General features: G+C 37.6%; 1 protein-coding gene across 8 annotated transcripts in view; it reads left to right on the top strand.

Annotated features, from left to right (window-relative positions):
- The window catches only part of CACNA2D4 (calcium voltage-gated channel auxiliary subunit alpha2delta 4), a 170,241-nt gene that overhangs the window by 40,117 nt on the left and 102,616 nt on the right, over positions 1-27,508 (top strand). For 6 of the 8 annotated variants that reach the window (XR_005558608.1, XM_039358511.1, XM_039358668.1 and 3 more), the window contains exons 14-25: positions 182-199; positions 1,647-1,724; positions 2,751-2,831; positions 3,773-3,847; positions 5,335-5,421; positions 5,869-5,940; positions 11,107-11,168; positions 12,858-12,925; positions 14,273-14,318; positions 15,336-15,433; positions 19,010-19,103; positions 19,536-19,631. Coding sequence is in view for 7 of the 8 variants with exons in the window: in XM_039358511.1 (XP_039214445.1) it covers positions 182-199; positions 1,647-1,724; positions 2,751-2,831; positions 3,773-3,847; positions 5,335-5,421; positions 5,869-5,940; positions 11,107-11,168; positions 12,858-12,925; positions 14,273-14,318; positions 15,336-15,433; positions 19,010-19,103; positions 19,536-19,631 (875 nt within the window). In the remaining variant the exon portion in view is untranslated. The remainder of the gene's footprint in view (positions 1-181; positions 200-1,646; positions 1,725-2,750; positions 2,832-3,772; positions 3,848-5,334; positions 5,422-5,868; positions 5,941-11,106; positions 11,169-12,857; positions 12,926-14,272; positions 14,319-15,335; positions 15,434-19,009; positions 19,104-19,535; positions 19,632-27,508) is intronic. The other 2 variants (XM_039358977.1, XM_039358590.1) reach the window with 1 other exon arrangement.

Raw genomic sequence — 27,508 nt, 5'->3', positions numbered from 1 at the left:
TATTTATTTTATTGAGTGTTGATTCTTGACTGTTGCTACCTAAAAACTACTGCTGTTTGTGATGCTTTTGCTTGTTCTTATGTTTTTCTCACTTGCGTTGTTTGTGTTAGTTGTTAGTTGTTTGGCTTATTCATCTATTCTGTCCTGTCCATTCATTATTGCCATCCACATTTCTCACTAGCTGCCACAATTCGAGGAGGTAACAACCTAGCTGTATTTTGTGAACATTGACAGTTTTTATGTGGATTGCTGTGTTGTATATTAGATTACTTTGTAGCTTAATTATACATCCAGATAATAATACAGTGGTGACTGAGCAATGCAGCATGGGAAAGACACAGATAGCATAATTCTGGATGTATTTGAGTTGTGTTGTGTTGTGTCATGGAATAGTATTTCAGAGCATGGCTCATGGGCTGAAGGTGCCCTGTTTGAATTGTGGCTTAATCCTAGATTTATTTAATGGATTTGACTGCAACTTGGTGCTCACTTAAACTGAATTTTATGATACTTATTTCTTTCTAGACATGTGGATAATTATGCAACTATAGTGCTACACCTTGAAGTAATTGTTAAGATTATACAATGTCCATAATGGGATTTTAGCATTAGTAGAGATTCCCTCTGAATACTGAAATAGCAGTAACATAAATTTGTTTGAGAGAATACAGAGGAAGTGTTTTCACAATTATACGGTAAATATTTAGTACCGCAACAGGATGGCCATCTACATTTTAGTTATTAAATATCCATGCTCAACCTGTTAATAATGCCCACTGAGCTAATATTTAGAATGGCTAGCAGAAGATTAATTTGTGGAATTGAATATTATAAAATGTTGTGATAGATGATGCAACAATGAAATTTAACATTCATGGAAGATAGTGCTATGTACAGCTATTAAGAATAATAGCAATATATTATTCCCAACAGAGGAAAGATTCCTCTCAATATTGGACTTTCCATAGATATCTAGTTGGCTTTTATGCTGGATCTTTGGATTCATCTAATGAGACTTTGAAGCCCTCTGTAGTGAAATGGGTGAAACTTTTATTGAGTTGACTAGAAGCCCTAGATAAATGTTTTTTTTCCTCTTCTGAAGCTGCAAAGCTATCTCTCCCTCCCATCTCTCCATCTCTAGCTTGTGATGCCTTTGTTCATTTCACACAATTCACCTTTATTTCTTCCAACTTATTGATGAACCATCTTCCATGTAAGCCCATGTCTCTTCTGGAATATATCCCTTATTTTCAACTCCAACCCCAGCCCATTTGCATTTGATCACTGAATATGAGTTTGAATGTTTATGTATGTAAGCACATTTACAATTTTTTATGTCTGGGTAAGTGAGTCACATGCTTAACTATATCTCTAACTATGCCATGTTAAACTGGATATGAAGAAGTGCAGTCACATGTCAAACTTTCTTTATGATCTTATGTACCTTGACTATGTGAAAGTATTGTCAAAGCATGTCTCAGCTTCATCTCTTACTCCTATCATATTCTTCTTGTCCTCTTATATAGTTAGTAATTTTAGTGCACACTTTTCATTGTGCTTTCCTACTATTTAATTCAAAGGATTTGTACTTCTCCTGTCAATTACTCTTCCACCAACTAATCTGCTGCTCTTTTTCTATCTGGTAGCTCTTTGCCTCTCAAGCTCAAAGTCTTTTGCTTATGACAACAGTGGCTATGCCTGTCTTCAGCAAAAAAAATGAAACGGTAAGCATCATTTTCTAGGCAACCTCTACCTGGAGCAAGATAAGAGGATAGCTTGCAAAATTTAAACTTTGTTTGTTGGAGCTTGTAGAGCAGGGGTTCTCAACCTTGGTAACTTTAAGACGTGTGTTCAACTCCCAGAATTCCTCAGCCAGCAAAGCTGGCTGAGGAATTCTGGGAGTTGAAGTCCACACGTCTTAAAGTTGCCAAGGTTGAGAACCCCTGTTGTAGAGAGTAAGGAACATGAGTAAGGAACATGAACTCCAAGGGTGGTGAGAAATAAAACATGTCTTAAGACCAGAACAGTTAGATAATTTTCAGATGTTTTAGTTTTTCTCTAGAGTTGATTTCTTGAGCTGGTCTACCTAGTGAGGTAAGTAGACCAGACTGACAGAGCTTTAGCAGATCTCCAGATGTTATTGTATTTCTTAAATGGACGTGTGTGTTACTACTTCTTAAAACCCTATAACCAGAGTATGCTAAATAAATAAAAAACATTTTAAAGAGTATATTTATAAATAAGTCAAGTGGAGAAACTATAGCCTGTATTCCCTGTATGGCCCTAACTCCCTTTTAGGGGCTCTCTAGAGCTTCTGAAATGTTGCAAACAAAATTTGATAACAAAAGTTCTGAAGAATGGTATGCAATTATCTACCAATGTATATGTGAGATACAGTAACTTTTTTGTTGTTGTTAAAAATATAATTTTAAAAAAATAAAGAAACTAACATATCAAAACTAATGAAAGAACTATTTTCTTCGTTGGACAAATTAAGAAAAGGAATGTAATCTCCTTCTCTGTCTTCTTTTGAAATGATTAGTCTTATAGAATTTGTTATCTCTTTTTATTAGCATTTACACTACAGCTTAGACTAGAGAATGGAATATTTAACCAATTTCTGTTATCCTCCCATCCAAATATTTTGTCCAATACAAATGATGAAAGTCAACATAGTGACAAAATGATATTTTTTTGGGTACAAGGAGAAAGAGACAATACATTCCCAGTTTTCATTTTCTATTTTTCAGAGATCCCATGGAATCCTTCTGGGTGTGGTAGGGTCTGATGTTCCACTGAGAGAGCTCCTAAAGTTAGCTCCACGATACAAAGTAAGACCTGAAACAATGAGAATTGTCTGATCTTTAAAAGTGCAACAGTCCCAAAGGAAATCTTCATTCTGCCATAATGGCAGAGAACTCCTTTGATCACTGTATGCTGCAAGAAGTAGAGATTCCCACTAGTTCAGAAAGATTAAGTTCACATTCCCAGATGTCTGCAGATTTGAAATTCTCTGTTAATACTACTCTCTTTCAAAGGAAAGTCCCACCATCATATGAGTACAACTAAGAAAACATGTTCCTCGCAGCTTGTTATAAAGATTTGGTACTCCTCTGAGAATCTTAAAAACATGGTATTGGGGGCCATCAATGTGTTCAGATTGATTTCACATTCTTATTTCTTGATCTGAGGAATCCTCAGAGGAAGGCATTGTGGAGGAGAGAAGCTATATTAGGATGGTAGTAGCTAGGATCTGAACTTAAAAACGAATCTTTCTAAATACGTTGCTTGAGGTTCATGAATGAGCTGGCTCTGTTCAGTTCGAGGGGAAAAATATTCAGTAAACAAATTTGGAAGAAATCCTTGCAGGGACTCACTGCCAATTAGACACAAGGATTTTGGCTTGATTAATAAATATTCTGATATATTGGCAGCTTCTTATGTTCCTTAACTCTCTTAATTCAGATTTTAACCTATATTAAGACAGAAGAACATCTGAGAGCACTGTTGTGTATTTTTTAAAGGAGGAGCAATATAATTTGAGGGAGATGGGAGGTTTAGAAATATGAAATATAAAAAATAAATAAAATAAAAATTAAAGAGATATCTTGAAGGGTTAAGATTTTATACAAAATGTTCAAACTAAATAATGATAGTGTGCATACTAGTCAATCAATGCACAATTTTGTGGGACGGGTTCTGTAACTTTCCCTCTTGCAAAAAATATATATGAAATAAATACATCTAATTGTTTTAATGCATTTATTTCAAGCTGGGTATCCACGGATATGCCTTTCTAATTACTAACAATGGCTACATTCTGTCTCATCCTGACCTCCGGCCACTGGTAAGTACCTAAACAAGCCCTAGATTTTCTGGGATCTCTGTTTAGTTTGTGTCATTTTAGAACCTCCAGTTCATTGATCACAGGGTCATCAGCTATCTAGATTTGTGCTATCCCACAGTGACAGTAAGTGGGTGTTATTGATGGTTGTCTTTTTCTAATGGCAATTTTTGATTGTTAGTTTTATTTTCCAATGAACCCAATATCTATTCAATATCTATTCAAACTTCTAAATGGCACCATTGAGGTATCAAATTAAAGGCCTACTGGGAACCTTTACATGCAGTGGATCCCATTGCATCAGCAAAAACATCATTGGTAACTCTGTGCCCATAGAATTGTCCTGGTGTCTAGGGAATTTGGATCTCAGGTAACTTTTGTAGGTAAGTAACGTTCCTCACCTACATGATTAAATTTTAATTTTATGTCACTTTGACTTAAATGTCAAAGCTCCCAATGCAGCTATCTAATTATGTTGGCTGGTTGAATACTTCATTTTCTCTGAGGTGCCTTTTAACTGCATACTTATTTTGCCCAAAATGTGAGATTTAAAGATCTCCTCCAGATCTTTCTTCACTTTTTATATTTTCTCTTGATTTATATTTTCTTTGCTTTCATTACAAGCATAGAATAAATATCCCCTTTAGAAAAAGAACACAAATTATACAATAAATACCAAGCTGGTTAGATTAATTATATGCTTACAGTGTTGAAATTTATATCTGATTTTAAACAGGAAAGTGTATATCATTCCTGTATTATTGCTCTGCTTCTTGCCGCTGCTATTGTTTCTGATTTGGGCTTTTGGAAACATAATTTGTACAAATAAAATATGCTAGGCCTGTACAGGTAGTCTTCAATTTACAACCACAATTAAGACTGGAATTTTGGTTGTTAAGCGATATGGTTGTTAAAAGAATCATTAAATGACCAGGTCTGATTTTATGATGATTTTTATGGGGGTTATTAAGTGAATCACAATTAAGCAAATCCAGCTTCCCCAATCGATTTTGTTTGTAAGATTACTATTGTGATCATGTGATTCAGGCCAAGCGCCTGAATTAGAATCAGTTGACCAGTGGGATGGTGCAACAATTGTAATTTCAAGAACAGGTCATAAGTCACTTTTTCTACCTAGACTGTTGTAACTTTGAATCATGAGTAAATGAATGGTCATAAGTAGAGGACTACCTCTCTTTGTCAGAAAAAGTCTTATCTTCCATTCCTAATGATGCCATGAGGACTAGAGTCATTTTGCTTTCTGTAATAGCAAAACTCTGGAAGATGTTGAAGACAACTTCATCTTTGCCCAGGGGGCAAAATGAATGGAAGAGCACAACAACTGCACTTTCCTTGCTGAACAATAATAATGCCTAGAACTTCGTTCAACAATAGATACTAACATTGTATAATCAGCTGGGTGGGGGAGTCTTTCCTTGAGAAAAAGAGTATATCTTCCTAACTTGTCTGTCCTTTTTTCACTATTCCAGTACAAAGAAGGGAAAAAACTGAAGCCCAAACCTAATTACAACAGTGTTGATCTTTCTGAAGTAGAATGGGAAGATGTCAATGAAACTGTAAGTGCCTAATTGGGGGAGGGGGGTTTGTGCTCATTACCATGGCCAATTTATTCATAAAGTTCCTAGCAAATCACAGGAATATTGACAAATTGTCTATTGACTATGGGCAATATGCAACAAAATAAGAACAAGCTGAAGATGATGCAAGTAATCTATGAAAGGTAGAGCAAAAATATACACATATAGAAGAGTATCCTTGTATCAATCTGTTGTAGCCAATTGTTCATACTTCTCAGTATGAACAAATCTCCCAGTTCTAATCCAACACATTAGTCTTGGCAGTTGCTTCCCTGAATCAGTACAGTCAATTGCAGGCTTACAGCCCAACCTGTATATTATTTAGCTATACACAAAGGGGTGAAATATCTATACTTAAATTGTCACTGCATGCCAGCGGTTCTGAGCTAGCTAAAGATTCTAATGAAATCTGGTTCCTTTCTGCAGTTACGAACAGCAATGATCAATGGAGAAACTGGTTATTTGTCCATGGATGTGAAAGTGCCTATGGATAAAGGAGTGAGTATTTATAAGCTTGTGTTTAAAAATTGTAGATTAAACACCATGCAGTTTGGAAAAGTAAACATTTCAAAAGGTTAAATGTGTGAAAGTATCCTAAAATCCCCAAAGCACATCAGCATAATTAGATTAGCTTTATCGGATACATGACAATAGCAGGAGATTTAGAAGACTGAAATCATGAAGGCCGTTTCAGAAATATAAACTTAGCCATATCTTTATTCTCTCTTCATCTGTAAAAGGAACACAGAGTTTCCCTAGGAGGCAGAGAAAAGATGTAAACAAGAGAACAATATCCATTTTAGTCATAGTTGTCATCAACAGAGGCTTAATTTATCAGTAGCTGCTGCAGAAACATATGATCAGTTAAAATCCAGTGGTATTTGAAGACTGTAGATTCAGGAATGGAAATATTTCCTAAAATTCTGGAGACTTTTGTGCTAATAAATCTTGTCCAGGTGTGCATATCAAGAGTTCAGGGCAGAGGTGTCCACAAAGGGTCAAACAAATCAATAATAGGTGCTGCAATTGTGCAATCAAAGCCCCACCCCCTTCTAGGGTAGATTAAAAGGAGAGGCTTCAATATCTCCCTTTCTGTTCGGTACAAATTGAAATGTTTTATACCTTTCTATTAATGCATTTAGGCATCATGACATTTCCTAAATTAAATATGTCATCATTAAATGCCATACGACATTTATTGGCCCCTTATTAGCTCTCCCTTACCTACTTTCAGGTCTTTTACTCTTTTGTCATTATTGCTCCTTCATCTCATTATGACTTGGGTTTTCAATTATTGTTTTTTTTTTCACCTGCATCTCTTCAACTGGAGGCACATACTTTTTCTTCAGTGTTTCTCAACTTGACAATTTTAAGGCATGTGGACTTCAACTCCCAGAATTCCACAGCCAGCAATGCTGGCTGTGAAATTCTGGGAGTTGAAGTTCGCATGCCTTAAAATTGTCAAGGTTGAGAAACACTGTGAGTTGGAAAGTTTTCTATGGAGTCTATAACACGCATGCACTGAGATGATTTGCTTGGCCAGCTGCCCCCTTAAGTTAAATAAATGCATAGAGGTTTTGAAAGAATAGAAAATCCTCCAAAGTCTGTGTAACTAGAAAAAAAAGTTGAAGAAATATATGTCAGTACTCTTAAAAAGTAGTATTAGTTTTTCTCTCTTGCCGCACTAACCTTTTTTAACTTCTTCATGCTTTGCTTTTTGATTCATCTAAATTTCACATCCTCCCTGGAATTGATTAGTTAAGTTTATATTCTTCCCCATTTCCAACTGTACTGAAAATTATTTTAAAGGTTAGCAAAGCAGGGTTCTGTGGAGACATTTTATTCACTCCTGTTAATATTACATCACCTCCTGCCCCCAAATACTTGAAACTATTTGACATTTCTCTAATTTTGTAAGCTTTCAGGCAATACAAAGTGCCTCCTTGACTGCATTAATTAACATTAAGACTGGGTTTTTTAAAAAATGGATCAAGTTTCAGCGTGAAGCTAAATGCATGACATAGTTCACCAATTCCCCTCAATATTCAGGCAAAAACTATACTGAAGGAGAAAAGGTACTATGAGGAAATTCTGCTCCATGAAGAGTGCTTGTGTGTGTGTGCCTGCGTAAAATAGGCACCTTAGTACAGCCTAAAAATAAATGTAAATCTATTGCGATTTTCTTGGTGTTCTTTGAATCCAAAACGTTGACTCCACAGGTATGTTTGTGTAGTTTTCTTGGCAGCATTACCACTGCCTTGGAATTTTTTTTCCCATTTTCCCTTTAGTTTTCCACCCTACCCTAGAAACTCTTGATTTCTGAGTGGTCTCCAATCTATGTCCCAGCTGGACCTGGTCCTGCTTAGTTTTTTTCCAGATCAGCCAAATTGGTTAGATGGTGACACTTGCTGTGACCTTGTGGTACCTAAAAATCATAAAATCAAATGTTAACAGCAATAGAAAAGCAGGAGGGCTTGGGACCCCTGGAGGGAATATTATGGGGGGTCATTTAAACCAAGCTATTTCCTCTCCAGCAACACAGAAAATGGGGGAACCACTCAACATTATATGGCAACCCACACAGATTTCTTTCTTTCTTTCTTTCTTTTTTTGAGAGCGTCAGGCTGGCCATGCTTGGCTAATTAAATAAGCTAGCTGAGATATTTTTGAAATGCTCAGCTGGCAGTCAGCTCACGTAACTGCCTGCAGGATCGATCTGCCTTTCCAAAACATGAACAATTTAGCCTCAACTCCTTTGATGCCTGCTGTCATTGTACTAGATGGGGTTTCCGGGATGTTGAGGATTCATGTTTAACCAACAAAAGGGAAGAATGATATTTAGGTGAAGGAGAAAAAGAAAAGCAGCCCATGTGACTACAGCCACAAGGACTGAGATGGTTATCCTACAGCTTGTCACCTTCTCTGTCACACTTCCATCTCAAGCCTATCTGTCATTTCATGTAGCCCAGCTGCAGAGCATTGATCTGTGTAACGTATTTCAAGGACATTAAAGCAGGGGCAGAACAGCCTTGAAGGCTGTAGCCAGTCTCTTTTTTTCCATTTCCATCTGATTCTCTGATAAGAAGTGCATTGCTCATCAAGTCATGTATCAAGGTATACAAAGAAACAGTGCTGAGACCGTATTATTTACCACAGCTCATCCTACTTAGCAAGATTCCTTTGGTATTGTGGATGTGAATTCACAAAATGCCCAGTGTGCTGTGCAAAGATGTTACAATGTTAGTTGATGCAAGCAGAATGGAGAGTCCATCTCCCATTTTGTTGGCATCCTTCACACTCCCACCCATCACCCCCAATTTAAAAAAAACCCTCACCCTAGAGGAGGGGTGTCAAACTGCCAGCTCATAACAGAGGGCAACGCCCTCATGACCTCTTATATTTTCTTACAAAAAAAGATTAATCTACCAGATCAACGTGCTGATTTTATCCTTTAAAGCGCTTCATGGCATGGGACCAGGGTACAGATAGTCTTCAAGTTACGATCACAATTGAGCCCAAAATTGATGTTGCTAAGTGAAATATTTGTTAAACGAGTTTTGCCCCATTTTTCGACATTTCTCGCCCCAGTTGTTAAGTGAATCATTGCATTTGTTAAGTTAGTAATATGGTTGTTAAAGTGAATCTGGCTTCCCTGTTGACTTTGCTTGTCAGAAAGTCACAAAAGCTGATCACATGACCCCAGGACATTGTAATCATCATAAATATATGTACCAGTTGCCAAGCGTCCAAGTTTTGATCTTGTGACCATGGGGATGCTGCAGCAGTCATAAGTGTGAAAGGTGGTCATAAGACACTTTTTTCAGTGTGTTGTAACTTTGAATGGTCACTAAATGAATTGTTGTAAGTCAAGGACAACCTGTATTTGAGAGACCATCTTTCATCAGCTTGCCCCATCAGGTTTTGCAAAGAAGGCATGGTCCAGATGCCATCAGCCAGGTATTTACATTTGCTAGTTCCCAGGCAACATGCTTACTCTGCTGTGGTATTCCCCTTATGGAACAGTCTTTCCCCCAAAAATTCTTCTTTCCTGCTTCCTTTTCTCCAAAGGAGAGGTTTGTCTTTTTGAAAGGAATGGTGACTGTAGGTCATAATAGCTAAAGAAAGCTTGGCACTGCCCCATTTCAGGATGAAAGTCAAATGATCCATGCTTCTATATCAGTGGTTCTCAACCTGTGGGTCGGGACCCCATTTGGGGTCGAACGACCATTTCATGGGGGTCGCCAAACAAGGCTGTCCGCCTTTTTTTTCCCCTTTTCTTTGGCCACGCCCCTGGCACCCGGTGATGTATAAGTGGTTGGGGGTCACCACAACATGGGGAACTTTATTATGGGGTCGCGGCATTAGAAAGATTGAGAACCACTGTTCTATATGATCTAATATCCCAAGTATTTCCAGTATTCCTTATCCATCCCAACTATGAATATTTGTAGTCTATCTTTTCCTCCTCAGATTCTCATTCTCACAGGTTCTCGTTCTGAACCTCTATAGCAGGAGTGTCAAACTGCCAGCTCATGGGCCGGATGTGTCATGCCGAAACCGCAACCACCCCAGCTTTGGCAATGGAGAAAAAGTCATGATACGTCACGTCATGTCACGTGACATGGCGAGTTTGACACCCCTACTCTATAGTGATTTTGTTGCCTTCCTGTCTTGATGCAATTTATCTGGGTCTGATGTCACAGAGATCTTGGACCAGCCTATCAACTTATTTCTACCAATGGACTGTTTATATTGGGAGAAATTGTCAGATTCATTCATGTTTTGAGGCCCATAAACAATTTTAAATTTTAAGTTATTATTGTGGACTTTCAGACAATACCCTCCTAATGTAGATGATGAGCAATCTCTGCAGATGGTGGGCTGATGAAACATACAGATTATTAGACACTGATATATTATGAAAAAGTATGTACAGACAATTAAAGAGATGTTGTATTATTCATATTCACTTTAAAAGACATGAATCTTAAGTAACAGTACAACATAAAGTCGATTTATTGTACAGCTTGTTTGTTGTATTCGTTGTACTACAAGACCTCATAAAAACAGATACTATCTCAGTAGAAACGTCTCCAATTTTTTTTTCCTCGCCATCTCACACCAACAACAGAATATTTTTTTTAAAACATTAGAGCCTCTTCTGGTAAGTCACTTAAAACTCAATTAACCATACTTTTTTCTTGTTCAGTCTACTCAGGTTTATATAATTAAAATTCATCCAATTAATTGATAAAGTCTGCAGTCCCCTGCACATTTACTTAGGACTGGATCTACCAAACTGAGTGTGTCTTAATTCTCAGTAGATAAAATGCTACAATGTAAGATTTATTTAATTGGGAGACTGCCCTAATCATGAGATTCTTAATATATGATGACCTAGTTTCAGCACTCATTTGATGATGTACAACAAAATTAAGCCTTTCTTTTTACATGCCAACTTTGTAACAAGAAGGAGCAGGACTCTTTTTAAGCGAGTAAGCAGATATAAAAGACAAGCTACATTTCTTCTCTAGTTGCATTATTCTCTTTCTGTATGTGTCTGTGTGTCTGTATGTGTATGTCTTTGTGTAAGGTGTATGTTTTCTCTGCAGTTACAGTTTAGCATTCCTGATATTTTTTTTCTTTTCTTTTTTGTTTTCTCAGAAAAGGATTCTGTTCCTCACTAATGACTATTTCTTCACTCATATTAGCCGCACTCCATTTAGGTGAGTGAGCAGATTCCACAGAGGGAGATCAAATTAAATGTTTTGCATTACTATTCAGATGGCCTTAGGTAACAAAAAGATTGCTCCACCCAGGATCCTACAGAGTCAATTCAATTCAGTTGGTCAACCTTCATCAACCTGATGCCATCAAAATAATTTGAGATTATAAGGTCCAAAATTCCCAACTGGCATGGCCAGTGATCCTGTTGGCTGGAAAACATTGGAATTATAGTCCAGTTATACTTTTTATATTATTTTTGTAATCCAGTTATGCAATTATACCTGGATGGTACCAGGATGTCAAAAGAAATAACAGATGCATTAGGCTGGATACAGTTGGCTTTTTTAGAAAAATAGCAACACGTAAGAGAGAAAAAGGAAGAAAGAATGAGAATTTGACTTCTGGAGCCATAGGAATGGCTCTGAAAAGGAATAATCTACAAAGCTTTTGGAGGCCCTGTTTCTTTATGGAAGTCCTGTAGAGAAAAAGATGGATTAACTTTCCCCGTTTAAGTCCCCCAGTTCACTCACTTAGTGAATCCATTTTTCATACCTGTAGAAATAAAACCAAATTCATCAAGAGAATTTCAAGATGCTGTAGATATTGAAGATCCAAAAAACTCAGTTGTTATACCTGTCAATTAAAAGCCTGAGTTCTCACAATTCATAGTGGAGGAAAAAGAGAAGGATGATGGGGTTCTGGGTACAATCAAGGTGTTGGTTAGCACTTAAAAAGCCCTTCATGTCACAGGCCAGGTTATTTGGGAGACCACCTACCAGGGTTGCTGCCCATCTAAAAAGATCAGGCAAAATAGGTACAGTTCAGTTCCTTTCAATCAAACAATGCCCGCCATTAGGACCTAGGAAGCATCTTTCCTCTGAAATAATAAACCCCACCAAAATTTGTCTAACTCCTCTAATGTCATTCCAGAAATCTTTAAAAACACAATTGTTCTCTCATTGCTTCAGATAGGGACCTATTAGTATTTTGTTATGATGATTAATGTTGTTTGGATGCTCTGATTTTCCATTTTATTATTTTGCTGTTTAAATTGTAAGTTGGCTGGGAATTCTGTGATTTCAGGGTTAATGCATCTGGTTAATGGGGTGCCATAGCTCAGCAATTAAAAATGCTGAACTTGTCAGCTGGTGTTAAGCTCTGCACAATGGGGTGAGATCTCATTACTTGCCCTCAGCTCCTGCCCACCTAGCAGTTCAAGAACATGCAAACGCGAGTAGATAAATAGGTGCCACTTTGATAGGAAGTTATCAGCATTCCATAAGCCTTTGGCATAGAGCAAGGGTAGGCAACCTTGGCTCTTTTATGACTCGTGGACTTCAACTCCCAGAATTCCTGAGCCAGCATGGCTCAGCTTGGGAACCTCTCCCTTTCCCCTCAGCATGGCTGGCTCAAGAATTCTGGGAGTTCAAGTCCACGAGTCATAAAAGAGCCAAGGTTGCTACCCCTGGCATAGAGCCATACTGGTCACATAACCACGGAAATTGTCTTCATACAATGCTGGCTCCCTCAGCCATGAAACGAAGATGAGCACTGTGCCCGAGAGTTGAATATGACTGACAGGAAAACCTTTATCTTTTTAATGCCACACCAATGAAGGCTGAGATAGACTTTCATAATATTCTTTTTTATTTCCTTATTGTCCCCTACTCCCCCACCCCAACTCACAGCTTGGGAATTGTTCTGTCACGAGGATATGGTGAATACACGCTGCTTGGGGACACTTCAGTGGAAGAAGGTTGGTTATATGGCACAGTTCTGTAAAAGTCTTGTATGAGAAATATTGGAGAACACTTTCTTGTACCCTAGCTAGGTTTTAATAGTGTTTTTATTTGGCTACCCTCTCCATCTCTCTTTAGGTATTTATTTGCTAACCTGACAGAGTAGAAAATGATTATTGAACTCAGCTTCCTACATATTTAAAGAGGGAGAAGAAAAGTACTAATAAAATTAAAAAATGAAAATATGGCAACATACTAATTTATCACCCCTGAAACCCAAATATTTCTTGGAAAGGCTCCCACTGTGTGTTTATGAAGTTTTCACTGTTCCCTTTTCTCAGGGTTGTGTATCATATCCAGTCCTAATGTCAGTAACCTTTTCTGCAAAATGGATGTGCCGAGGTCTGTGGTATCAAACAGTCAGATTCATTTGCCACTTTAATTGGTTTTGTCTATGAGGCAAAGTACAGGATGCCTCAATCCCTTTATAGCAGTGGTTCTCAACCTTTTTAATGCCGCGACCCCCAACCGGTTGTAAGTCGAGGACTAACCCAGTCATAAGTCGAGGACTAAACCGGTCGTAAGTCAAGGACTACCCAATCAGTCATAAGTCGAGGACTTTCCCTGCCCGGGAGCGCCGCGCATGCGTGGTGCTGCTCCCTGCGCCGGCCGAGGCGTAGCTGGCAAGCGGCAGAGACGGAGCAGGCTGACCACTGGCTGGGCCACCAGCTGGCCCAGCCCAAGGGAGGTAAGGCGCCCGCCAGAAAAGGGAAAAAAATGGCGGACAGCCTTGTTTGGTGACCCCCGTGAAATGGTCGATCGACCCCAAATGGGGTCGCGACCCATAGGTTGAGAACCACTGCTTTATAGAGTAATATTTTTATCAAAACAAAGCAGCGTTTGCTGTTTCTGAGTAGACTGAAGTAATAGGACAGTTCTTCCCATTTTACTGAACTTCATTCCCACTATATGACATCTATTATAATTTAAGTATTGGAATTTGGTACTTGAGAATCCTCATATCTATGTTGCGTCTAAATCAAAATTGTAAATTGTATTTCTCTCTCTCTCTCTCTCTCTCTCTCTCTCTCTGTGTGTGTGTGTGTGTGTGTGTGTGTGTGTGTGTGTGTACAACATAAGATATCCAATCAGGTAATTTCTCCTCCCCACCCAAACAAAATTCTTGGTGTATATATTCCCATTACACAATGTCTTAACCATCACCCTCATTTCTGTTATCCTCCAGAGATTGAATCTTCATTCAATACAAATGGAAATTTCTTGTGGAAAACTTTGTGTGTTAAGCAAGTTTGCCACAAAGAAGTAATCACGGTCATAACAATGCCATAACCTTTTCATTTCAGGTTTGCATGACCTTCTGCAGCCAGATTTGACCTTAGCCAATGAGTGGTAAGATATTTTTTTCTGATCATTCATGTCTGGGAAAGATGAACACTTTGCATTGGGTCCTTGCAATTGAGGCCTTGGGAAAATGTTTCTGTAGAAGCTAAACAGCTCAGCTAAATCTTTGTCAATTAAAGGATATTAAATACACCAGAGAAAAGAATTTTGCCCAAGAATGTAGCGAAACACTGTCTCCTGGAACAATTGACGCTCCCTTAAACCTATGCTTGAGTTAGGTGCAAGGCTGGTTCACATCTTCATGCCTGTTCATTTGGGCCGTGTAACCCTTTGGATTCTGTTCTGAACTGCACCAAAATGCAAGTGGCTACACCTATTGCCACTGCTTAAAGCAAATATGTCTTTTCCCTGGATTATGCTGCAAAGGGTGGTCACAGAATCCTAGAATAGACACAACTAATTTAAAGAGTTACCAATGGGTGCTATTGTACATGAGTGATTCTATGCCTTTTGAAGCATTATTTGCCTTTCAGTTTCAAAGCACAGCACAAGCGTTCACATCCCTGTGTAATATTAATCAGATGTAAAATTTACTCTACCATTTATTATTATTATTTATATATCAGAACCCGGTAATCCTAGGGCCTAAATAAATTTATTACCCTTTTTTTTCTTTAAAGTTAGGACAGTGGGGAATCAAAAAAGAAGTCAAGATGAGTCTGAATCCTCAGTGTTTTGCATGTGTACTGCGCATGTGCACCACATATGAAGGCTGTATTTCGATCCTGGATGCCCCGTGTGACAGTCTTCTGGATTAGAGCATTCTGTTTTCTTACATTCTTATTGGGATAAGAGAGTAATTTAAACAATTGCCCATATTGGAATATGGTAAGATGGATGATGATCAATGGGCTAACTAAGCTGTTTCCTGTTCACTTGTTTAACTTCTCTCTATAGTGATAGTGAAAAGGTATATTTTATGCTTAGTCTTATGTGTGTCAGGAGAGACCCTGAAAGGAGAATATGTGCCAACACTCTCTTGTTCTTTCTTTCTCCTTCCCCTAGGATTTATTGTGTTACAGATATTGATCCAGCTCATAGGAAGCTAAGTCAGTTGGAGGCTGTAATCCGTTTTATTACAGCAGAAGAACCTGACCTTGAATGTGAGTATGAAAACATATAGCTATTAATCAGTGTTCCTCTGAACCACTTTGCCTAAACTGTTAGGAACAGTCTTGTGAAGATACCAAATTGGTTCATCCAAAAATAATTCCACAGTGGCCATATTCCAGGATATTTCAATAGGGCTTAATGAAGTACTTTGCTTAAAAGCATTGATATAAGCTCCTCCACCATCTTTTGAGACACTTTGTTCCAATGTTTCACAGTCCAAATTACTAAGAGTTTCTAAATCCTGTTTCCTGAATTGTCTCCTATTCTCTGAGATAGCAAAACACTAAAATTGCTCCAACAACTATGTGACATCTTTTCAAATAACTGGTAGTGACAATCATATCCCTTTTTAATTATTTTTTCTACAAGATAAACATGTACAGTATATAATCAGCATGTTGCTTAATCATCGTTCATTATGGCTTTTCCTTGATTTTCAAATTACTTGCAAATTAGAATTAGCAACTTCACACTTCTGGGTTAGAGGTTGTGGTGTAATGGGTGCAGGAAAATGGGGTTCTGTTTTCCACATCTGATTTCACTCTGCTGGGGACCCTTAAAAGGGTCTAAAGTCACCCTGGAGAGGCGATGAAGAAGAAGGGGACTCTCGGGGCAGCAGCCATTCCGTTTGATCTGAGAAAGCTCTTCAAACCGGCGGAAGAAAGACTGGATGCATTTATGTGGCCAACCAGAAGCCACCAACAACCCAAGATAAGCACTAACTAGCAACTTCTGAACAACACAATGGAACTGGGTGAGAACAAAGTGCTCTTTATAACTTTAAATTTTTTTCCTGGAAAAAAGAACTCCCAAAGCAAAGAATCCCCAGATGATAGAGAGAAGGGGAATTTCCACTCCTTTTTCTCAGGAAAAGAGAAGCAGTGAATAACTTTCTTCAGAGGAAATTAGAGAAAACTACAAGATTAATTTAGATTTAAGATAGAGACAGCTTTGACAAATTTGGGGACTAAAAGTATTTTTAAGACTTTATATTTGAAAAGATATTTGGAAAATTGGTGAAATAGGTTTGGATTTAAAAGCTGGAAGTTGGATGTGGTGAACCTTGGCATTACAATTTATTATGCTTAAAGGAAATTTGGCACAAAGCCCAGACATAGATAAGGCTCTTTGTTGTTTCTGGAAACTTTCACTTTTGTAAATAACAGCTGTGAAAAGGGGAAAAAAAATTCTTGAGCTGTTTTGTCTGTATGAAGGAGACAATAAACCATTCTAAATTGGCCAGTCTGGGTTACAAATATTGACTGTCTTTTAGTTTCAATAATTATCAAGAAATATTAAGAAACAGTGGGAAAGTTGCTTCTGGACTATTTGTTTTTGGAAGAAACATGGAAATCAAGAAGAAAATGTAAATGGACTTCAGAAAGAAATTATTTCCATGTTGAAATTAATTCAAGAAACAATTGTTTTAAATTATAGGGAGACTAAAAATAATTTAAATAACATAAATGAGTAACTTTCCAACTCAAACTTACAAGCAAAAAACGTTCAGAAAATGACCATAAAGAATGAACTAGCAACTCAGAAGCCAGAAGAAAAAATAGAGGAAACTGACATAAAGATAGAGGATTCAAAAGAAGAAACCAGTAGACAGGCGCAGATAAATAAAATTTGGAAGACCCAGATATAATACCAGAAATGGGAAAGATATTTTACTTTTCAAGACTTCTGATCATATTTGAGGACAAGGAAGAAAAAATGATAGAATAAATAACAGCTGTCAGGAAAAATGCTGAAAACTGGGGAACAAGAAACTGAAAAAGAAACTGAAGGAGAAAGAAAATGGAGGCTGTTTAATGAATATAAATGGATTAAGTGTTTTTACAAAAACACTTTAATTAAATTGTCTTTTTTATTCCAAATAATCTATACAGAAACAGAGGAAGAAATACTTGGTGACTTAAATGTACTGACTTGCAAAATTATTTGGCAAAGGAAGAAAGCTAGAGTAAGATTGAAGAAAATAGAGGTCCTGACTAATTAGATGAGGTATTATACCATCTAATGGATGTTTGAATATGATTAAAAGAATAGACAATTATTAGAAATAAAAGGACCATTGTAAAATAGAAGGATGTGATTTGTAACTAGGATAGCATAATTTTCTGTAAGATGAGAAATATGAAAATACTAAGAGAATCAGTATAAGGAAAGCTTTTAGTTATCCAAATGTAATTAATTATGAGAAAAATGATAATTGATAAAGTTATTTTGAATATTGATGGGAAATTAAAATTAAAAAAGAGAGAAAAAACAGGATATGGATTGAATAAGGGAACTCTGCAAATAAGTTTGAGATATGTTTTGGCTAGACAAGATATTATAAACTGATATTATTGACATTATGTGTAACATTAGAAACATGTGATGAAGATGTTTATATTTAATTGTATAGGTATTAATAGCAGTAATTGTATAATGGGGGGGAATGATTATTATTGGAAGAAGAGAGCATCAGGGAAAAACTGGATGGTGTAGTATTGGATTTTGAGGGAAAGTTAATATATACCACTTAATGATAAAGGAACCCAGACACCGAATTATTTATTAAGTACTTATGATTGTAAAACTTGTAATTAATAAAATATTTACAAAAAAAAAGAATTAGCAACTTCAACTCAATTCAAGTTAAACCTGGCAGATGACAACATTTACCTTTTATCATTCAATTTCTTATATGAATTGGTCCATCAGATCATATTGTCTGTCCTTGTAACTAAAACTGTACTGTTGAATATCATTGCTGAATAGCTAGAAACTTCAGGTGTGGTATAGCTCCCATCTGATTTTAATGTAAACCTTTCTAAACTCACATTTCCCATGGTCTCTGTTTCTTTGATCTCCTTGATTCAATTTGCCTACAAAACTACTTTTTCAGGCTTTGCTCCAGTCAGCATAGTTAGTCTCTGACCTAGGGAAGTATATCATGTGTCATTCCCAAACCAGCAAAGTTATTTATTGGGATGAAATTTCAGGGAGAATTATACTAATACATTGTTTAAGGTTTCATCCATTTTTTCAGTGTGAAAGTTCAGCTCCTGATAATTCCATGGAGCAAATGGAGAAAGGAGGGGGGGGAAATGGATGGATGAATTTAAAACAAGATCCAAATTGAAATTCTAGGAACAGATTTATTGTTATTGCAATTCAAGATTCTTTCTGATGGCTTCAGCCTTAAACCTCAGGAATATACTTTGGATAGACGGGGATGTTCAAAGAGTTTCAGTTTTCAGGGCCTTCATACAAGACCATCCATTGCTGGGGTGACAATAACATCACTGTGGCAGCTGAAACTGGGTGATTGAAAGCCTCACTTCTTTTTAACTCATGTTGCATGCATAGTACACATGTAAAATGAAGCAGGGCTTCTGCCACCTGGTTATAGTTTAATGTCATTAATCCCCTTGTCCTGTTTCCCAAGATTCTAAATGTACAGCTAAACACATAAATCAAGTCCCCATCCTTATGTCGTCTGTAGGCTTTGGATTTCAACTCCAATGTTTGTGTGGTGATTGCCTTTCTTTCTTACCATTCTTTCCCATATCTAGGTGATGAAGAGTTGGTTCAACAAGTTCTCTTCGATGCCGTAGTTACAGCACCTATGGAAGCCTATTGGACAACTTTGGCCCTCACCATGTCCAAGTAAATACACACGTCTTGAGCTAAGAGAGATTTTGAAACAATCCATCTTTAGACTGCTGCAATGCACTCTACCTGTACCTGTCCAGAAATAGTGTTCAAAAAGTTCATTTGATACAAAATCAATGATCAACAGCAGCTTGGTTTTTACCTGTATTGTACAAATTATCACCTTTGGCCATTGGGACCCTCCCTCAGTCTTCATTCCTTTGAAGGGCCATGTCCTGGATCCCACTGCCATTTGGGTACAGATCTGGCTTTATCCAGAATTGCTGAGAATTGAACTTGTGATCTTGCCTAGAAAGCGTGTTGATTACTGTAAAATCCAATCTGTTCCCTGACTTCAAATCCTACAGCACAAAGGAGGTTCAGCCAGCTTTTCAGTGATTTCTGCTCTCACTTGCTTATACAACTCTCATTTTTATTCTGTAACAGTGAAACTGAAGATGGTGTGCAGATAGCCTTCATGGGAACTCGAGCTGGTCTCATGAGGAATACCCTTTATGTAGGAACTGAAAAACTGTCTAACAAGTGAGTCTTTTGGATATATGTTTTTGAGATTATGTCCCTTCTATTATCTTTCCAATATAACTATGAAACACTATATCTCACATAATCTCTCAGTTTTCCTTTTGCCATCCACTGAGGCACATGTAACCAGCTCTCCCCACTTGCTATGCTCCATGGTTTGTGAACAGCTGACATCTTGAGACATAGTCTTGGTCAGTGGTCAAGAAATTATGTGAAGAGAATACCCTTTCCACAAAATCTTAACCTCTCAGGGATAGAAGAAGAATGGGTGATCCATACTAAAATGACAAGACAACACACAAAGATTTGTTTGTTAACCCTTAGCTTTATGAGTATAATATAGGTAATCATCATTTAGAATGGCACGGAGGCCTAGAGGTGAGGAACTGAGGTGCCACAGTGGTTAGAATGCAGTACTGCAGCTACTTCTGCTGATTGCTGACTGCCAGTTCGAGTCTCATTGGCTCAAAGTTGACTCAGCCTTCCATCCTTCCGAGATTGGTAAAATGAGGACCCAGATTGTTAGGGGCAGTATGCTATGCTTTACAGCCCTCTCTAAGCAGTTTACATAGAGAGGGCTGTAAAGCACTGTGAAGCGGTATATAAGTCTAAGTGTTATTACTATTGCTTGCCTCCCACTCGGAAGGTTGAGAGTTCAATCTTAGGAAGTAGTAGATGTTTCTCTATCAGGATGCAAGGAGACAATATCTGCTGCAAACTCCATGTAGGTATCAGTAAGGACATCTGGCCAGTAAATGCTCAACTGCACTCATTGCCTTGACTCCACTCTGAATAAAGGGATTAAAGGGTCATAAACAGAAAAAAAAAAGGTAGTCCTTATGTAGCAACCACAATTGGGATTGGCAGCTCTGTCATTAAATGAAGCAGTTGCAAAGTGAGAAATCACATGACTACAACTGTGTTTCCTCTTCTTTCTTCCCCCATCTTTTGGAATGCTCACCCCAGCACTATGTAATTAACAAGAAGGGAATTAATGTTTGTATTTACATTCATTGGAATTTACAAGAAAAGATTACAAGAGAGTTAGCAGGCACATAATAGGGAATACACCAGGCTGTTTGCATAACACTCTCACAGCTACTGGCACAAGCACATTGCTTTTGCTGTACATTCCCATTGTGTGCCTGCTTACTCTGTTGTAATCTCTTCCTCTCCAATCTCTCTGCTCTTCAAGGAGAGAAGAATTAAAATAGAAGATCATGCACTGAACAATGCATACCAACTGAGTGATCATCACATGACTGAAGGGCAGTACTATCATAACTTCAAAGGATTGCTGAATGAGGCAGTCAGTAAGCAAGGACTACCTATAAACTTTGCTAAAGCACTTTCATATACATACTTTTTTACTTTCATATTGTCACCAAATTCTTATCAAGCAATTGATCAAATTGAAGAGGGAATGAGCTGCAGGTTCAGATGTTCTATGTACAGTACATATATTGTTTTCTCCAATCAATTTCTTGTCCAATCCTCTTATTTATAGCACTCCTTCTATCTGAGCTATGTCACTGGTTGTTGTTGTGATTGCTGAATTAAGTTTTGCTTAATGTGCAAGTTTTACTTAATGGTAGCTTCTGGTGTAGATTGCTTCATTCTTTATTTGCTTTATGCTCTGTTGGTCATTTTCTCCCTCCCTTTCTGTCTATTCCCTCTGGCCTTTGCCAGTTTACTAACTTTAAATGGAATAGTCCATAGTATTCATAACAATTTCCCTTTCATAATACTTTTGGGGCAAAATATGTATCCCATTCACGGCTTCCTTCACTCAATTCACCTTCTGAAAACATCTCAGAGACAAGCAGCAGTTCTGGGTGTCCTAAGCTTAAAGCTGAATTCAACAATGATAGGAGGATATTGAGCAAATACTTCCTGGGCTGGAAATAGTATGGGCTGATAAGTTCATTTGTCTTGATCAATGCCGGGGTCAGACCTCGGCAAGCCACTATTTTGTGGTGACCTGTGTAGGAATTATATATATATGCATAAAGTGCACATATTGTTGATATATAAGGAAGTGTACATACAAATGTACTCACTCACCTGGCTTTCCTTCCATGTGAGGAATAAAAAAGCCTAATTTGTGATTTTTTTTTAAACAAGGCTACTTTGGATGATGTCTAATTAAAAGGAAATGCTACTTCATCACTAGTATAACTACTATAAAATCAACTTCTCTCCCTCCCTCCCTCCCTCCCTCCCTCCCAATAGTATCTGGATAAAAACAACAGGAATAACATCGGATGGTGAGTCAAATCGCCAGCTTTATTCCTGTGGCACAAGGTGACATCCAACTGCACAATAACATCAGTGGTTCCATCGCATCCGTTGTTTTGCATATTTTCTTCAGCTGATGGGACAGCTGTTGTTCTGATGCTATTTTCATTCTAGATCTTACACAATTGCTTGTGGTAACATCTGTTATGGTACAGATGTTAATAACAGAATCCTGCAGATAACAGATATTGCTATAGTTGTTCTCATGTTCAATAATCAGACCTTCTATATAGACAAGTTAGTCCTGTTTCACTTCTTTATTCCATTTATTTACTTTCTATTGCTGCCCATCTCCACAAGAGATTCTGGCAGCATGTGTCTATCTTCTTTATCAATTTGTTGAATTGCTGCCATATCCTCAGTGCCAAATATATATTACTTCGGAACATAAAAAAGACCATGTGCATGTTCGGGGATGGATGCATTGAAGAATGCAAATACAAGCACTTATCCAACAGTGTGTTCTGTAAACCTTTCAGTTGTAGTATGAAGTTATGAAGGTTCATCTGATCTGCCAAATTGTTCCTGTTTGTATGTCATTCAGATTCAAGAAATGTTTACAGTGCCATTATACAATGGAATCGTGGGGAATCTATAGTACATAGTAAAATTGGGAGCATTTGTAAATCAACGTTTGCCCAGCTGAGTTTCCTCCTTCCTTTAAGCCAGTGGTTCTTAACCTTTTTGAATGAATCGCCCCACTTGAGCCAATGAGGAAGTTGTCATTGCCCCCCTCCCCCAATATAACCTCTCAATCACAACATAGGAAATAATTCTTCAATTTATACAAACACTTTTTTTGTTTTCTTTAAAATTGTCATCAGGACATATCGATGCAAATAATTTATTTCCAGTCTTTTTCACATATCTCCCATATTCTGATCAATGGCGCGCCACTATATGGGTAGAGGCTGCTGCGCAATGCGCATGAAGATAAGTGATGTGTCTTCACATACGTACAGCGTTCTGTACTGAAGCTAGCTGGAGGAACATTTGAAAACACAATTCAATCCACTAATAGCGAGCGATCTGATGTTTTTGTATAACAGATATACAGCGATTCACTGTACGAAAAAGTCTCAAAAGTGTCCCCAAAACCTCTTGCTCCATCGCCCCCTTTTCGTTCCTTTGCCCCCACATTGCCCCTTTTTGTTCCATCACCCCCCTGAAAAATGAAATCGCCCCCTGGGGGGCAATATCGCCCAGGTTAAGAACCACTGCTTTAAGCAACTGCTCAGTTTGTTGGCTTTAGGCTATTTGCAACCTAAACCAGCTGAAAAATAATCTTGTCTGTTTGATGTGGGCAACAGCCCCATCTGGCGGAGAAAGTTACATCTGGTTTTCTCATTTCGATGGCTTTGAATGCTATTATTTTCTAATTGATGTAATTTTGAAGTTTTGTAATTTGGTAATTTGTTGATGTGAATGCATGCAGTTTAAAGTTTTCTAAAGCTAGGTTTTATCTGCTTAATCAGCTTGGTTGAGCTTTTATTCATTAAACAAAATCTATCAGTAAAAACAAAATTTGCAGTTATCTGAGGACACGTATCACAATGCAGGTATTTGTGTTTCTGTTATTCTGTTCATTACTTAATCTGCATCTGAAGTTCATCACCTGCAACTTTACTTTCCAAAAACATCCTAGGGCAAGGGTGTCAAACTGCCGGCCCACAGGCCGGATGTGTCATGACAAAACCGCGCCACCCCATTGCTGGCAATGGAAAAAAGTCACAATACGTCGTAACGTTGCGAGTTTGACACCCCTGTCCTAGGGACAAAAATATTAAACTAGGGAACTGAATGGCAGCAAATGTTGCTTAATTATATATTTATTTGGTCATGAGTAAATAAACCATAATTAAAAACAATAATATTAATGCTTTCTGATCTATTTCTGCATGACAGTCTTAAACACAGCAAATTGTCATAATAAATTGAAATATAAGAAGAATGGCATATATTTGGGAAAGAAGGTTATGCTTTGTGTTAATGGTTGTTTAATCTGTGCTGTCTTACTTCATTTTTTGAAATTGTTTTTATTTAGTATTATATTTTGTAAGTCGCCCAGAACCAATGGTGGGATTCAAATATGTGAACAACTGGTTCTCTGTGTGGATGCCACTTCCGGAAGTCCATTCTGGGCCTGGGAACAAAAAATTAGCTACAGTTCTGTCAAAGTGGTGCAAACCAGCTGAATCCCACCACTGCCCAGAACCTATTGAAGTTGAAAGTTTTATTAAACCTAAATAACAACAGCATACCTAGAAGATGTATTTGCACTGAAGGAAGACTATCACTGAGCTTCTAAGGAGAATTGATGAACAGAGACAATCAAATTTAGGCATGATAATGTCCTCTCATTGATATCAATGGGACTCACATAGAACATTCTTAAATTAAAATTAATTCTTGAATTTGCCCAGTATTCTTATCAGTTTGTTACCAGTAACACCTGTTTTTTCTATTAGTCTACTCTAAAGCATCCTTACCCACATTATATTATTATTATTTTAACATTGAGAATATTTGGAATCTAGTGTTCTTGATAATTAGATATCTAAGAATAATTAATTAGCACCTAAGAACTGTTATAAGTAATTTAAACAATGGTGAATAGACAGAAAATAGGTTGCAGTAACATTAAGAGAGGGAGGGAGGGAGGGAAATTTTGATATGCACATTGGGATATTGCAGTGGGAGCTCTGCCTTTCTTGTATTTTGCATCACGAAAAAGGGCAGAATTTGTATTCTGAGGTCACAATGCACACTTCATCATTTTGACAAAATCTTGGCTTGCTGTAGATACTTCTACTAGATATTTATCTCTGTTAGGCAGGTTTGGGTTTTTCATAAGAATGTACTTGGGTAAACAAAACATCATGGTAACTGACTATTTGTTAGTTAAGTGCTGCCAATAATCTCTTTAATCCTACCCAGCCATCTTTCTTATTCTAGTTACATCAACCTTGCCAAGTTTTATCATGCTTCTGGTCCAACATTTGCTTGCATTACATATCCAAAATAAATAAGTTTCTACTTCCTCTCTTAGTATAAAATATGCTAAAGTCAGCTTTTGGATTAGATCAGGACTGAGTGACTGGTTGTTCTTACATTTACAATATTCAAATCTATAATTCAAAGGGATAGTTCTTTTCTTTTTTTTCTTTGCTCTTCTCAGCATCCAGTATCCTAGCTATTTCTTAATGCTGGAGCAGCATTATTTCAATTGCTCTGAACTTAGTTCTAGTTGAAAGGCCCTTATTCTGTATGATCTCCTCAAAGTTTGCTGTTGCATTTCTTGCTAGGATCTTTTTATTTCTCCAGTGTATTATCCATAATTATATGTTTTTGAGTCCCCAGAAAGCAGATCTGTCTACCAGCTTCAAGGCTTCATCGTCAATATGGGTTTCACTAAATATATTAATTAGCGTTGCTTTTATTTTCTTAATATTTAACATTAATCCAGGTGGTTCCCTTTTTAAGCAGTTCTTAGTTTTTATTACTTTCAACCAACATGATGCTTTCTGCATGGTTGAACTGCATAACGTTCACCTTCCAGTTTTGAATCCAGGTCTTATCTCTTCCATGTCTACCCTTCTTATGGATTGAAATGATATACAGGTAGTCCTCAACTTATGACCATAACTGAGCCCACAATTACACTTATTAAGTTGTGACAGTTGTTAAGTAGGTCTTCATGTGATTGTGCCTGATTTTACTCCCTATTTTGCAGCAGCCTTTAAGCAAATGCAGCAGTCATAAAGTGAATGTGGCAGTCCTTAAGTGAACCCACTGTTCCCTATGAGTATTTTTTGCTAATAATTAGAAGTAAACTCTGGTTTCCAGCAAAAACGTAAATTTTGGTTCATGGGACCATGGGACAATGGCCTTAAATAGTTTGTGCTTTGCGCAGGATTTTCAGAGTCTGCCTGGCTTTCCTGCAACCTCTTTCCCTCAGTAAAAGTTCTTTTGATTCAACCATATGGATTCAAGCAGGGCCTTTTTTGTCACAGAACGCCCAGAACGGAGTTCCGGCACCTTTTTTGGATGGTACCTTGTAGGGTAGGCAAGGCGGGTTGTATGACGTGTGTGAGTTTTATTTTTTTTTACAAAAAAAGCACTGGATTCAAGAGTCTTACTTCCTGAGGGGACCAACTGAGGCGGGTCCTTACATGCGGGCCAATTGCTAGGCCCAAAATATGATCTTGTGACTACGGGGAGAGGGGCAGCTATCAGAATGTATCACTCTGTTTTTTAGAATTTCTTATAAAGGTACCTTGTTCTTTGTAAAGATTCCAAAGAGAGAATAATCAGATGTTCCAGCAAACTCATTAGCTTTAATATATTCTACATTCTCACATGATCCACACAGACAAAGGCCTTGCTGAGGTCAATGAAGCAAACACATTTTTTCTAGTTTTTTGTATCCCTTTTAATATTAACTATCTGATTGTATCAGCAGTCTTCTCAAAAAAAGAAATCCACAATGAAGCCAAAATGACAACGCTTTTACAATGAATCATCGTACAAATGCTGCCACTGTGTATTTGTCTCTTGATATCTGACACTAGTACATGTTGTGCTATTTGTATGATGATGTTATCATAAACGTTGCCATTTACCCGCACTGCTGCCCTTATGGACACCCTGGAGTTCACGTCCCTATACCTTTTCTAAAATTTACCCATTTTATTTAGCATTTTTATTTCTGTGGATTGCTCTAATCTCCTTTTAAGATCTTAAATAAAAGTTGTGTGAGGAATTTGTGCAACACTTCAGTGAATACTTTCTTCTACAACCCTGTTTGTCAAGTGTCTCAGTGTAATCTTTTCAACTTCTTTTAACCTCTATCAAAATTGTTCTCTGGTACCTATGCTAACCTAAACTATCTATGTTTGACCTATTTATCTGATCTTCTTTAAAGAGTTTTAATTCTAAACTTTACTTTTAAAAAAAAAAATATTCTGCTGGATGATATTATTGACTGAGATACCTGTCCCTGTCCTTTTTTGATGCTCAAATTCGTCATTTTATTTTTGTCATGTAACTTTTCCTAGCTATCACGAAAGCTAATATGAAAGACATTTGGAATATATACCCTAGAATGCATGTGTTTGTATGTCTCTCTGTGTGTGTCTTTGGTTTTCAAATGGATTATTATCCCTTCCCAAAAGTCTGCATTCCATTTCAAATAAATTAAGCAGCTTGAATAAATTATTTACACTGAATATATGCTCTATGTTTTTTGGATCATGTATTTTGGTACACATTCTCTTAAATCTAACCCATGTAGCCTATGAAAGTGATTGACTAGTTTGTATCTCTTAATCTTCAATCTCTTATTATATAGTCCAATGGTGGCATGCGGAGCCCTCTCTGTGGGCACGCGCCATCGCCCCAGCACATGTGGTCTCTAAACATTCACCATCACTGGCCTAAGGCCAGCTAGCCTGGAGCCGCCATTGGGGAGCCCACCATCCCACCCACCACAGACTCCCTGGATCTCCCCCAACCCTGCCCGGCTCCCACAGGTGTCCCTCCCCATAAGCAACATCAAGGTGGCCACACTCACCCCGGCT

Source organism: Crotalus tigris, unplaced genomic scaffold (genome assembly GCF_016545835.1).
Source record: "Crotalus tigris isolate CLP2741 ecotype Arizona unplaced genomic scaffold, ASM1654583v1 scf7180000017541.2806704, whole genome shotgun sequence".
In the NCBI taxonomy this organism is placed as follows: Eukaryota; Metazoa; Chordata; class Lepidosauria; order Squamata; family Viperidae; genus Crotalus; species Crotalus tigris.
Note: the sequence above shows the minus strand (reverse complement) of the source record. Positions and strands in the feature narration are given on the sequence as shown.